We start from the raw sequence: 13,856 nt of genomic DNA, 5'->3' as shown, positions 1-13,856 counted from the left end.
CTCATAGGAGAAAAAGTTGTGCTGTTCAGGTCACGCACCAGAAGACTGTACAACAAAGGCCTCACTGAAAAAATAGTTTTTCTTGTAGTGTGCCAGTGAAAAATTTGGCTTATGGACCAAATTTAGTTTGGAATGGGGAAGCATATTTGCTGAGTTGTAACATGAGTTCTTGTGTGTATAGATAGACTAAAGTTTGATCAGAGTACTTCAGGTTTCCTGAATGGAGCATGTTTCAATTGCAGCAATGCTCCCCCGGTGTCTCATATAATGACAGTGACCTAGTTCTTTGGTCTTGATTGAACAACAGGACGTAAAGGCAATGCTGGCATTTTCCACCACACAGGAATTGTGTTAAGAATAAAACTTTTATACAGAAAGTCTTAAGTAACATTGAGAAGTGCTTATCAATCAGGGAATGTATTACAGAGGTAAATGTGAAGCGTTCAGTTTCTTTAAAGTGACTATGATTTGTGTCCATCCAAGTTCTTTGGTTTTTTCATGTCCTTTCTAAAAATGTATAGCAGAATATGAGTTCACCATGCCACAATCTTTAAAGCCTTACTATAAGCAATATGTTAGTGAGGAGAGAGCTTCCTATTAGCATGACATAAATAATTTCAGACTATATTATCCCCTCTCTTTTTGGTTTGTTGCAGAACATTTAAAGGAGACTTTGGAAAACTACGTGGCAGGTCTGCGCAAGGTGCGCCTTATCCGCGCAAATAAGCGAGAGGGGCTGGTTCGAGCCCGGCTGCTGGGGGCATCCGTGGCAAAAGGAGACGTCCTGACCTTCCTGGACTGCCACTGTGAATGCCACGAGGGCTGGCTGGAGCCACTGCTGGCAAGGTGAGCTGATGCTCTGGGCTGGTTTTCTCTCCCATGGGAGAAGAAGGGACGAGACAGTTTGGCCCACTTCTGCAGCGGAAAAATGACTCATGGTTCACCAAAGGTTACTGCAGTCTGGTCCCTGAGGCACTGGGAGTGTTTGGTGTTTGTCTCCTGCCTGTGGGAAGCAAATGGAAGTGTGAAAGAGCACAACATGGTGGGTTGTTTGTTGTTGTTGTTGGGTTGTTTGGTTTTTTTCTGTCCCAAGGGCCAAACTGTTCTTTTCCTTCAGACTGTGGAAGGTTTAGGATTTCAGTAAGTCAAGTCCATGCCCTCAGTTTTGAAACTACCTTGGTAAAGGAGGCTAATTCAGTCAGCCTGGGAGGTGGATTAGAGGAGATCTGGAAAGATGTGTGCCCTGCAAGGCAGTGTTTGCATAAGCAGATTGGAATACAAGTCAGTAAACTCTGTCTTCTTAGTTCTGAGCAAATCCAACTTTCCAGACTGGTTCTGATATAAAGGATCATGGTGTAGGATAGGGAGGAGTTAATGTTGTGTCAACACTGACTCTTACTTGGAAGCCATCTGTCCTGGGACACTGTACTTTATGCCTGTGTAGTCTCTTGTCTATTCTGCAGATCCGTCAGGCTGTTCAGAAAACTTCTGTTAATTAAAAGCAAGCAAACAAACAACAAAAAAACCAAGGAACCTTCCCAAAACTCTAACAAAAACCCCCTAGAAACCAGTATACTAGCCTTCTGTTACAGCTGAGAATATTTATTGTATTCTTGAAGCCTCCCCCATGTGTAGCCAGCTGCCATACGTGCATTTTTCCTGCTATGGGTTCAGCCACTGATACCTCACCACAGCACCTGCTGCTCCTGTATCACATTTCAAGGCTCTATTGCTTTTGCCCCTTTTGCTAACAGCTCATGGCTTTACCCTCTTAGATGCCATTAGCAGATACTGATAGACACAGGATCTGAATCAGACCTCCTAAATATTGTGTATAGAAAAACAAAGAAAGAAAAAAAGTCTTTTGGTTTGGATCCTGTTAAGATTCCCACTAGGTACTGTAGGCTACAGAAAAGGACCAGAAAAAACAGCCCTAATACAAACTAGAGCAAGACATCCGAAAGCACGTAGTGTCTTGATGTGTGCACGTTTTCCTGATTCCTAGTGGGATTCTGTTCTCAAATTCCCCATGTCCCTTTGAAATTATATCTAGAATACTGTTTCAGGTTTTTTGTTTTCTTGGCATACTTTCCTTGTTTCTGCATTTCACAGCGAGTAAGGTAACTGTGGGCTAACTATGATAGTGTGAAGAAAGGAAAAGGGATGAACATCAAATCATGATCATGGGATTAACTACTGTCCCCTAAAGAAAGTGTGTGATGGGGAGACGATTTTGTGATTTCTTCACTTCTTTAGCGCACCACTAGATGGCAATCTTGAGGAAGGATTGGGACTTTTTTAAACGGAATAATCACCACCTGTAAAAAGTTATCCCTCTCTTGGAATTCCTGCCGTTCTTGCTGCCGATGCAGACATTCATCTCTACGGGGTTTTTCTGCGTCATATCTGACTCAAATGTATGGCAGCAATACAACAGTGTCAGCATTTTGCACTGCAAACATGGTTGTATTTGTAAGCTGCCTGTGCATTGTACCATCTAGTTAATACTTAACTTACAGAAAAAGGTGATGGCTTTTCACGTTCTTTCGTAATTGAAATCACATGCCAGCTACCTACTTTTTACTTATTTTCCTACTTGTTGCAGGAGGAGCAAAATATTTTTACATTTTATTGTTTGTGCGTGTATAATTTTCATTGCTTTGTACAATGAGGATTTATACGAAGTTTTATGCAAGTGAGGCAGGAGATAACAATATTTGTGTAAGCCCTTTTGTGTGCTCTACCAAGCAGGATCTCAACGGGAGATCATAAAGAAGGAAACAGCTGTTTCACATATTCCCTCCAGCAACAAGAGGCCATTTCACACTTAAAGCAGTCTTTCTCATCTCAGACAATGTTACATTGGAATTGCTGCTGTTCTCTGCAACATTTAACCATCACCAGCTACTGTAATTTCACAGTGTGAGCTCTCGGTCAGCCTACAGGTTTTTGGCCTAACAATTCCATGAGGAATGAGCTCCCTTTGAATGACAGATGCACTGCATCTCTTACTTGTTTGATAATATAATGTGTTCAGTTTGCCTTCACCTCTGAAATATGTAAATACAAGATGCAGGGCTGAAGTGCATATCTGCATCTTAAAGTCAAACAAGTTACTTCATTTCACTGAACTCTCAGGGGATGTCTAACACCAGAAAAGGGAAGATGCTAAACAGTGATTCAGGAGAAAGACCTTGGCTTGAGCTTGTGTGCTTGACATTGCTCCTAGTATTGAGGGAGGCCTTTCTAGAAGGTGAGGAGAAGGCTAAGAATCCCACTGCCTTCTGTAAGGATGAATCCTTTTGGAAAGGAGTCCTGAAAACCCTGCATGGTATTGAGAAAAGGGAGAAAGGGAGTTTCTACAAGCTCCTTGTAGAAGCAGACCTGCAAGAAATGTCACCAGCTCTGATGTATTCTTAGTATGATAAAGATCTTGATTATCTTTAGATCACTCTTGCTATTAAGAATGCCATTCGGCAGTGCTATCTTGTTTCTCCTTTTCATCTCCTATATTGCCAGGATTTTTGGAAGCCTCCTTCAGTTATGTTTCATTGTTGGAGGTCTAATTTTTTTTTTTTTTCTAAGCCCAGGGCTACTTTTTGAATTAGTGTTAAAGTACTCAGTACAACATTTGTAGATGATCACAGTTACAAGAAAAGCCATGACTTCAAGGGCCAAGATTCTGTCTGGTTTATTATTCATCATTGCAAAACTATGCAATCAAACTGCTCTCTAAAACAGCTACAAAAGAAAATGGACATTTTTTGGTTGATAAAGTGGTGCTGGCTATGGCAGCCAAGCCAGATGCTGAATGTATCTCCAGCCATCTGGCATACCTTGCTTCCACCATCCAGGAATGTTGATGCTTGCCAGCAGAGTCCATCCTAATACATCCTCCTGATGATCCCCAGTTGGAAAATGGGGGTTATTCTTGTATTGATTGTATCATCATTTCCTTGTTATTGCAGCATGAATTGAAAAGGAGCAAAACTTCAGGTTTGGTATTGTAAGCATTCTTTGTTCTTGTCACCTCTAGTTTTTTATTTTTAGAGAAATTTCTAATGGATGTAACCCTTTTGTTTTAAAACATACCAGGATTGCTGAAGAAGAAACAGCTGTTGTCTGCCCTGTTATTGATGTTATTGACTGGAATACATTTGAGTACTTGGGAAATGCTGGTGAACCACAGATTGGTGGATTTGACTGGCGGCTGGTCTTCACTTGGCACAGTATCCCTGAAAGAGAACAAAAACGGAGGAAGTCCAAGACTGATGTGATCAGGTTAATTTTTATATCCTGTGAAACTGTGAATATGTTCTTGATTTCACCTGAAAATGCCAGGTGCTGAAAGATATTTGGGAAATTAAGGTATTACTAAAAACGATATATTTGGTTTAGTTCCCCATTTTTTCCAAAGTAGCTCCTGTTTGCCATGCTCCTGGAAGATAATAGTGCTCTAAAAGCTGATCCTGTTTCATTTTCCATATGGAAAATTTATTACAAAGTAGTCTCTTGACTCCTCTAAGCAAACTCTTACAGATGCTTACCAGCACATGGAAAGAGTGTAACTGATTAACTAATACTGGAGGATGTCCTCTGTGCCAAGCAAAGAGCTCCGTGTTGTAATAAAAATGTATCATGGGCAACGATAAAAAGGGGAAAAAAGTCACCAACCACTAAGTAGGTAAAAGTAGTTTTGAAGAATTTTTTTCTGTGCTGTAATGATAGTTGTAGTTCACTGTGCTATTTTCAAAGGTGAACCATTTTGCCAGCTCTTTACTGGGGTGAAACAATACAGCTCTATCCACCATGGTTTAAACAATACAGTTTTATCCACCATGGTTTAAACAATACAGCTCTATCCACCATGGTTTAAACAATACAGCTCTATCCACCATGGTTTCTGTGAAGGGCTATCTTGCAGGGCTCAGGCCAATGTCTTCATTATGGGTGTTAGTTTTATTTTAAGACAAGATGCCATCAGTTGGTATTATTCGTCACTCAATGTTGTATTTTTAGGAGAGGTAAGAACAAACAAGGCATCTGGAAAATGGGAATGGTGGGCAAGATCCTGATAGCTGAGGATCTGCCATGTTCAACCTAGCCCCATCTGCTATGGAAACTGCTGAATTTCAGCAGTTTATTGTAGTAAATTAACCTGTTTGGCATTGTTAATGCAGTCATTTTGTTAGTGCTTTAATCTGTTGTTGTATAGACCGCAAAAAATACAGAATTATTAATTCTTATCAGTCTTTTTAAAGTTGCTTCTCATGATATTAATACCGAGTATTTCACAAATACTAATGGACCTATCCTCAGCTGAACAGACTATTTTTTAAATAGGAAAAGTGAGGTGGTTATTGAGTCTTTCTCAGCATGTATTAGTCCATGTCCTCCTTAAAGAAAAAAGAATCTAAATAGAGTGTTTTTAAAACATTTAATTCGTATATGATGCTTTTTCTTCTTCATGATAAAAAGAATTGTCTTTGTCATGCCAAGAGGGCAATGATGAGGGATAAAGTTTCATGGTAGCCTGAGGACTGTGAGCTCAACAGGTGTCTGGAGAAAGCAGCAGTGCTGGCAGTGGTGTCACCAACAGCTTGATTTGGAAAGATGAGATCTGGAGGGAGACAGAAGGACTTGACTGGTTATGGAGTTTGTTATTTTTCCTTCTGTCTTGTCTCATCTCATTCCATTCTTTGAAACAACATATGACAGTGTGAGACACTGTTGCAGATAGTTGGTAAAATTAGTTTTGACAGATTAAGAGTAATTGATCATGCATCTTGCTTTTGTTAATATTTACCTCAACAGCAATTTAGTAAAATTCACATAATGTCAGTTGAACTTAGTTCTAATCAGCATTTTATACTTGGCACTTTAAAGAGAATCATCCTCAGACTGTAAACAATAAGGAACAATATTGAGCAAATACAAATTTATGTATATGTGCATACTCTAACCTACTGGAAGTACATCTCTTAAGTGCACTGTCACTCTGGGCCTTGTGATCTTCAATGAGGATCCAGTCATGACTCCTGATTTACTTTTTTCCCCCTCAAACTTAATAAAAAATTTAAGAACATACAGGTGGGTAGATTTTCTTAGAAAGAAAACAAATCTCTTTAGGGGCTATATTTACTTAATAATTAAAGTCTGAGAGTTTTTTCTACTGATACTAGTGGGATCAAGAATGCTATTTTTAATTACTGAAGCACAAGTATTTCTTTAATTACTGCTTAAATAAAATAGATAAGGATACAGCACTTGGAATTTCAGGGCCAACTAATACAGTTCTGCCACAAAGAAACTAATGTTCTGTTATGTGAAGAAGCTTTCATTTACACACAAAGACACTGCAGTTGGAAAAAAACATCTGAACACAATATTTTTTATATTCTGGTGCTTGTTTCAGATAAATTTTTCAATAACAAAATTAAATTCAAATGCCCTCATAATAATTGCTAAATTTCTGTTACTTTGTATCCAGAGAAGACTTAGAAAATAGAAAATAAAAATATATATATTTTTTAATCTGTTGCATTAGTTTAATATTTTTTTTCTTTTTACTCAGTTCAGAGTTACTGTTCTCTTTTATAGGTCTCCAACCATGGCAGGTGGATTATTTTCTGTGAGCAAGAAGTATTTTGATTATCTTGGTTCCTATGACACAGGAATGGAAGTCTGGGGAGGAGAAAACCTTGAATTCTCATTTAGGGTAGGTGGCTTAATTGAAAGTTTCTCTTCTTCAGGATACAACAAGTTCCTATTTCTTTCTTCATGCCCTTTTACTTAATGAGGTAGCTGTAAAGTAAGCAAGTGCTAAGAAGGGAGTATTTTGGAAGGTGTTTATATGGATCTTGTTCTCTCACATCACGATAGCTGTACTTTCCTTCCAAATAGCCATTATACAGCAATTTAAAAAAACATGTCTTTGTTTTGAGCCCTAGTATAAAATGTAAGAAGGGGTGTGATACTAGTGGGTGAAGTTTACATCCTGCAGCTTGAAGGAGGTCGTTGGGAGGAAGATTTGTAATGCTTTGATGTGACTCAGAGTTCTTGCTGTGGTTGATGGAGTGAGCAGTTCCCAGTGGGGCAGGAGAAGGCAGCCCCTGTACTGATTTTAAGGCTTTATTCTGTTTCACCTGAGAAAAAGTGTATACGAAGGTTATAAAAGGCGGGAGGGAAGATCTCCAGTAACTGTAGAGTTGTACCCCACAGGAGGCATGACCAAGTGCTCAGGTGTGAGTCAGATAGCTGCAATGGAAAGGATTTACAGCAGGAAAAGAGGAGACACAGGACATTCCAGACTGATCAGCAAAGCTGTTCTCTGCTCAGCTGTTACCAGTGCTGTGGCTGTTCCCACTGAGCACTGGCTGCCTATGGCTTGCCCCAAATTGCACTTAGGTCATTGAAGCCATCCAGGGGTGATGTAAGAGGGATGCTGTAGGGCTGCTTTTGGCTTTCAGGGAGTTCATAACTTACTGTCCTGGATTACCCTTGTCTGTTGTGCCCATCATCTGTTATTTTTTGATGGTCATGTTTGCAATTCTGTGAGTCATTGACTCATGGTACAGGAGGGTTTTTGGTTGTTTTTACTGGGTGACAACAGATTTCAAGGTTAAATAGCATTTTAATGTTAAAAAACCACTTTCTTGAGAAAGGAGACATCAGCAGACTGTCTCTCTGGATGTCTGTGTGTTAACCAGAGAAGCATGGAGTCTTCCTGGCTGCTGTTCCAATCCAGTGTTGGCAGTGCAGAAATCTTAGAAAAGAGGGTATAAAAATAAGGAACAAAAATTATTAGGAAAGATAGCAAGCACAGGCTCAGAGTTGATGTGGTTTCTCTCTGGAGGGAGACTCCTCAGCTGGAAATGCTGTTTGATCTGAGTTCATGACCACCACCTTTTTCACTTGGGGAGCAGTTTCTGGCACGTAAGCCCAAGCAGTCTACTCAGTAGTCTTGGACTAGTTCAGCTGGCCTCCACCTCAAGCACAAAGCAGTTGACCCACCTCCATCAGTCCTGTGACCCTCTGAAGCAGGAGTCTCTGGTTCCAGTGTATCCAGAACTCCAGCTCCTTGAAGAAAACCTCTAATATGGCACTCTGGGCATGCAGTTCTTGGCTTTCTGCTCCTTGTGTCTTGCTTTTTGGGAGACCGAGCTTGAATACAGCCTGACCCCTTCCTTTTGACCCAGAGTGCTCCAGAACCAGCTGCTGCTTTAGACACAACCTCCATTGCCATTGACCTCTAGGAAGCTCTGGCAGCCAGTCTCATTTTTTATGTCACTGGCTCCCCTGAGCCAGGACACTGTGGAGTGCAGCAGAGTGTATGAGCAGTGCCTTCACTCCTTCAGCATGCAGGACTGTGGTCCCCTCATGGGACAGAGGAAGCATTAGGGGTGGCCCAGCACACAGGAGAAGCACAAAGACAACAGCAGCAGAGTTTCCAGGAGAGAGCACACAAGCACTCTGCAAGGGGATAAGCCAGCATGTAGGTGCAGGTGGATCAAGCAGATCCTGGGAGACAAATGGTTTAACAGGACAGGCTGTGCAATGGCCAATGAATATGCCTGGCCTTGCCAGTTTTCCTGGTGCAGATTGCCAGTAGCATCTGGGCATTTGTAATCAACATGCTTTGCTCTGTTTGATTTGGAGCCCTTGTACTGGTGCCCTGTGTGGTGAGGATTTTTGTGGAGCAGAGCAGAGTGCTACAGTGCTGTTTAACTGTGTTCTTTTGGCTGCCTGCAGCATTCCAAGAGGTCGGAAGGGATAAATCATTGTTAGTGTTGTTGTCCTTGTGTTTTCTAGACCTGTCAGACCTGAAAATTAGGAGCAGAACTACTCAAAACCACTGTAAATTAATTTATTGTTGTTCTCTTCTCTGAAAACACCACTCTCTCCCAATGACATGAAAAGACTTGTCCTCAAGCCTGCTCTCTCTTGCACTTCGATTGCTCTGAGCTGAAGAAATTCTCTGTGGTTTTGGGAGGTGCAACAAGGACAAAGCTTTTGCTAAAAGCACGATGACTAAGAGGGATGGAGGCTACGTGCTGAATGCAGAATCGAGTCAATGTACCTTGATTTTGGATTGCTTAATGCTATTTGGCTGGATAAAATTTCACTTCATGGGCATAATGGGCATTGAAATTCCTCTTTCTGAGGTATTCAAAACATGCTCTTTCATCTTCTCCCTCTTGTACTCAGAGCAAAGGGAATCTGGTTCCAGCTTCTGTCCCATCTCTGCTCTTAGTCCTGCAACTGGTGCTGCAATGTAAGTTTGTTTCTGTTGGACCAAGGCTTATTAAGCCTTATTAAGTCTGTGGTCTGTCCTTCAGCCTACTATGTGCAAAAGGGCCTTTCTTCTCAGAAATGTTACTGCCTTGAACCTGGATGATACGCCCCAGAACACTTGGGATCTTCCCTTTTCCATTATTTTGTATTTGTTCTTTTTGTCTGGATCTGGAACTCTGTCTTGTGTTGAGAGCAGCCAGGGTGAGTCTGTCTGGGGTGCCTCTCCACCCACCCAACTTCCAGCAGATTGTGCATGAGCATCACACTGGAGGCTTAGCCACAAATCATCCAGAAAAAATTGCAGCAGAGAGAGAGAGCAGCAGAAACATAGAGTTTTCCACATTTTGCCCTTTTTCAGGATGTAGCATCCTTTTTATGTTTTTTATTTCTTCCAGATAGTCTTAAAGTGTTAGAATGACCTGTTAGAGCTCTTATACTTACAAGGTCAATTGTCCAGAGACCTTGGTGATCCCAAGGTGGGATTCTGAACATTTTCAGTAGGTTTTCATAATGCCACCATCTGTCTCTGAAAGCAAAAGAAACAATGCCAATAGTCTGCTTTCATCAAGATGAAAGTGAAAGTGAAAAAAGGAATGTCACCTTGTTTTCTTATTGAAGAGAAGAAAACAATGTGTGCTTTTATAATGAGAGCTGTGAGTTATCCAGACCTAGTAAAGAAACAGATCTACATGTACGTGAGCTTGCAAAATATGCATGAAACCTTTTCTGTTACAGAGGGTTGAACTAGTTTTATGGAGAATCTTCTGCAGAGCCACTTGTTTAGTATTTAGTAATCAACTTTAGTTTCTCTATTAAATTCCTCACTTTATTTTATGACTGTTCATTTGTACCTGATTTTATATAGAGGTCATAATTTTTCCATTAAAATGAAAGTGAATAAACCTTTTGAAAAATTGTTTAGCTGAAGTATATTCAATTTTCTTTTGTAATAGGATGACAAGATAATTTTTGTACTGTTTTTATGAAATACTTAGAATTTAATGAGCATTGCTTAGCAACCTACAGTTATTTTTTTTAGAGATCTTTAATTATTAAAAATTCAGCTGTTATGGAATTCTCTTTTTGTCATCAATTTAACAGAAGTATGGTCAGTTTGTTTCATTCCTTTGATATCAGACTTTATTATGGTAGAGTTGAAGCATGTGCTTCCTTCTTAACTACATTTTTATTTCAGTAGTCTTTATCATCTGTTGCTAATATTTGAAAGTAGATTGATCTAAGCAATAAAGATTAATTAAAAATTATTATGCGGAATACGACTCTGGAAATTTTTAAACTAATAAACTTAATATTTGGATTTTAATATTTAGAAAAAATCTTGAACATAGAAATATTAGTTATGAAAAATATTATTTTGAAACAAATCTCAAAAAAATCTCAAAAAAGGAGTTCATAAAGTAAAAGTGGATAGTTGGTTTCATAGTAGCTTTCAAAATAGCAGTAGAATAACTTACCTAAGAAAATATGCAAATTGTTTAAAAGATCAGTACTGAATTCTAGATTTTTTGTGTAATTCCTTTAATCATCTTTGTTCAAATGATAAATATACTGCTTCCCTGAAAGAGGAGAGAGGAGAGAAGACTCACTTGAAAAACAGTAAATGAAAATTTTGAATCCAAAAAGTAACAATTATCTAGTACACCCTATAGCTGAATAATATATTACCTATATTTTTAAGGAAACTCTGTTTTAAAACATATAATATAAAATATAATGTAAAACAATGTAAACATGTGTTAGACTGCTTACACTTTGGTAATTAAACACAGTATGTGCCATGCATAAAGTCCCATGTTGGTATCCAAAACCAAATCAATGGAGATGACACTTATGATTTCCAAATTTAGAAATTTGAGAGAAATTCTAATTAGCTTTAAAAAACCCCTTAAAATTAGCAGTCTAAACCCAAGTCTATTTCCTGTGAGCTGAAAGTCTTTGTCTTTTTAGATCCCTAAAATTCCCAAAGAGAGAGGTAGGAAAAGTCCTACCACTGATCTTTTGACACTTAGCAGCAGAGCTTTTATTTGCTACCTCATATCTTTCACTCCTGCTGTGTTCATTTGAATAACATGTAATTAAAACTGTATGTCTTATACAAGAAGGTTGTCAGGGAGCAAACCTCCACCCCTTAAGCCTATGCCAGCTAATTTCCTTTGTCTTCCATTCACAAACAAATGATGAGCTGCCACTTATGCATGGTTGAATACATGAGGAGAATTCTAAATCTTTTATAGAAAGTCTATCAGAGCCATTGGTGACAGCCTAAAGTTAGTTCAAGTACAGCAACATATCCCACCTTCCTCCCATCTGACTAAATTTCTGAAACCTTGTTTCAGGCACCCTTCAGAAACAGGGCATCTGCCATGTTGTGGTCACACCTAATATTGAATAGAAATAAGAAATATCTAGCTTTGCTTTCCTTTCAAGTAATCAACCTGAGATCAGAATGGTTGATGGGAAAGTGGCTGTGTAGATGAACTGCCAAAAGTCCTTGGTTTTCAGAGGAGAAGAATGTAATTACAAAAATGTGTACGGAGTGCTGAGGCTAATGGATCCACTTGATGGTAGTTTCTGGACTTTATCTCATGGGCTGTACATTTCCCGACCTGGGGAGTCAGAGAGGCAGGAGCATGAGCACAAGGGCATGGCGATGGTTTGCAGGGTTCTGCTAATTCTGCACATTCAGGTGCAAGTATGTCCTTGGCATCAAGCAGGAATATTGGTTTAGGTAGGAGAGGTTGTTTCATTGTTTTTGGTTGGACCACCATAAGTTAAAGAAGTACTTCACTTTTCCTTTTTGTGTGTTGGGTCTGGGGTACCTTTCCCAGCTTTCCAATGGAAAAGGTTAGTGGGATTTTATCACCAGGCACCTATGCCTCCCTTCTAGATTGGTGAAAGCACAAATGGGAGTACAACTGACTGTTCTTTGATGACATAATAAGCTTACCTGTTTTGTCAAGTCAGCTTTCCAGTAGAATAGATATATACATATCTGTAGATTTGTGGTAAGAATTAGTTATCAGCTACTGGTTTCTTTCTGAGGTAGCTATTTACATGGCTAATTTGAAAAAGAAACATTCTTCTTTTTCTTTTTTTTTCCACACTGCCTGCATAACTTGTATTGTAGACCATATCTTATGAGAAAATAAAACTAAGAAAGGAATATAGCTCTCAAGATAAAACCAGAGATGTGGTTATCTCCTTGTGAACTAAGAACAAATTGCTAAGATCAGCAAGGATGTAATTTTATCCATTTTAGTCATCAAATGCGACACAAAATTATTGCATGTGTTTCTTGTAGTATGGTGTGGTATTCTTGAGATGATGTTATTCTTACTATATCCTCACGCTTGCAATAGACTCAAATTAATGCTGCACACGATGTCAATTCTTTGCTCAGATATGGCAGTGTGGAGGAAGCCTTGAGATCCACCCTTGCTCCCACGTAGGTCACGTTTTCCCCAAGCAAGCTCCGTACTCGCGGTCCAAGGCTCTGGCGAACAGCGTGCGCGCGGCTGAGGTGTGGATGGACGGCTACAAACAGCTTTATTACCACCGCAACCCGCACGCCCGCCTGGTGAGTTCTGCCCCCGTGCTCCTGCAATTCCAGTAGAGTTTGTTTTCAACCCGCTAACTATTTAACATGCAGTGCTTTTCATGTTCGTTTCTTATTCCTTCTGAAGCTTTTTGCCAGGCGTAGAATAAGTGTATAATTTTTAATTCCTTGGAAAAAAATTAAAAATTCTGGAAGAGCACAAGGTGGCCCAATCTGTGTCAATATTAAAGGAGTAAATGAAATAATAATGTGAAGTGGGGTCATCAAAGCAAGGAAGAGTTGTTTAGCCAAAAATGTGCACTTCCGTGAGCTGGCTGATACAGGACTCTCAATAAGAATTGCACAACTAATGAATGCAAATCAACAAGTTTCAGTGGACAGTAGACCTTCAGGTGAATAATATTTTGCAAAATTACCTGTCTTGTGATAATTGTAAAACTTTGGACTGATGTAAAACAAAATAGATTTTTCTGTTTGATTGGCTGCTGCACTGTATTTAGTAAAAAAACCCCTCAAAAAACAAAAATCAACCAAACCAAAATAAATAATGAAAAGATTAAATTAATTAAAATCAGTCATGGGAACTCAGATGAAAATGTTCCTAATAAAATGTTTCAAGTATCAGTTCTGTTGGTTTTGGAGGTTTTTTTAAGTTAATGTTTTTATTTTCCTTGAAATGAAAATACAAGATCATTGATTGTAGAATTTTTCAGGAGATTATTACCGTGAAAATTGAGTATGTCAAAACAGTAAAGCATTGTGCAAATTCATAACTTGGACATATTTATCGTGAGGGGCCTGAAGGCTGGAAAACAGTAACCCTGAAATGTCCTCACAGTGTCTAGAAATGAATTAAATGAACCTCTGCCACAAGGTCTGAAATTCAGGTCCCAAAGAAATCATTGTCTGCTGTTGGCTTGTTTCTGGAGGTGCCTGATCTCCCCAGCATGGTCTGTTTGCATGAAAAGTTGTTTCTTAACGCTGC

The 13,856-nt window shown here is 39.3% G+C and overlaps 1 protein-coding gene across 1 annotated transcript in view; it reads left to right on the top strand.

Annotated features, from left to right (window-relative positions):
• The window catches only part of GALNT12 (polypeptide N-acetylgalactosaminyltransferase 12), a 46,376-nt gene that overhangs the window by 13,717 nt on the left and 18,803 nt on the right, over window positions 1-13,856 (top strand). The window contains exons 3-6 of the mRNA XM_056485112.1: window positions 657-846; window positions 4,096-4,281; window positions 6,601-6,718; window positions 12,716-12,892. Of these exons, the coding sequence (XP_056341087.1) occupies window positions 657-846; window positions 4,096-4,281; window positions 6,601-6,718; window positions 12,716-12,892 (671 nt within the window). The remainder of the gene's footprint in view (window positions 1-656; window positions 847-4,095; window positions 4,282-6,600; window positions 6,719-12,715; window positions 12,893-13,856) is intronic.

The sequence above is a fragment of the Oenanthe melanoleuca genome, chromosome 2 (assembly GCF_029582105.1).
Source record: "Oenanthe melanoleuca isolate GR-GAL-2019-014 chromosome 2, OMel1.0, whole genome shotgun sequence".
In the NCBI taxonomy this organism is placed as follows: Eukaryota; Metazoa; Chordata; class Aves; order Passeriformes; family Muscicapidae; genus Oenanthe; species Oenanthe melanoleuca.
The sequence above is the reverse complement of the archived record's forward strand: the minus strand, read 5'-3'. Positions and strand labels throughout refer to the sequence as shown.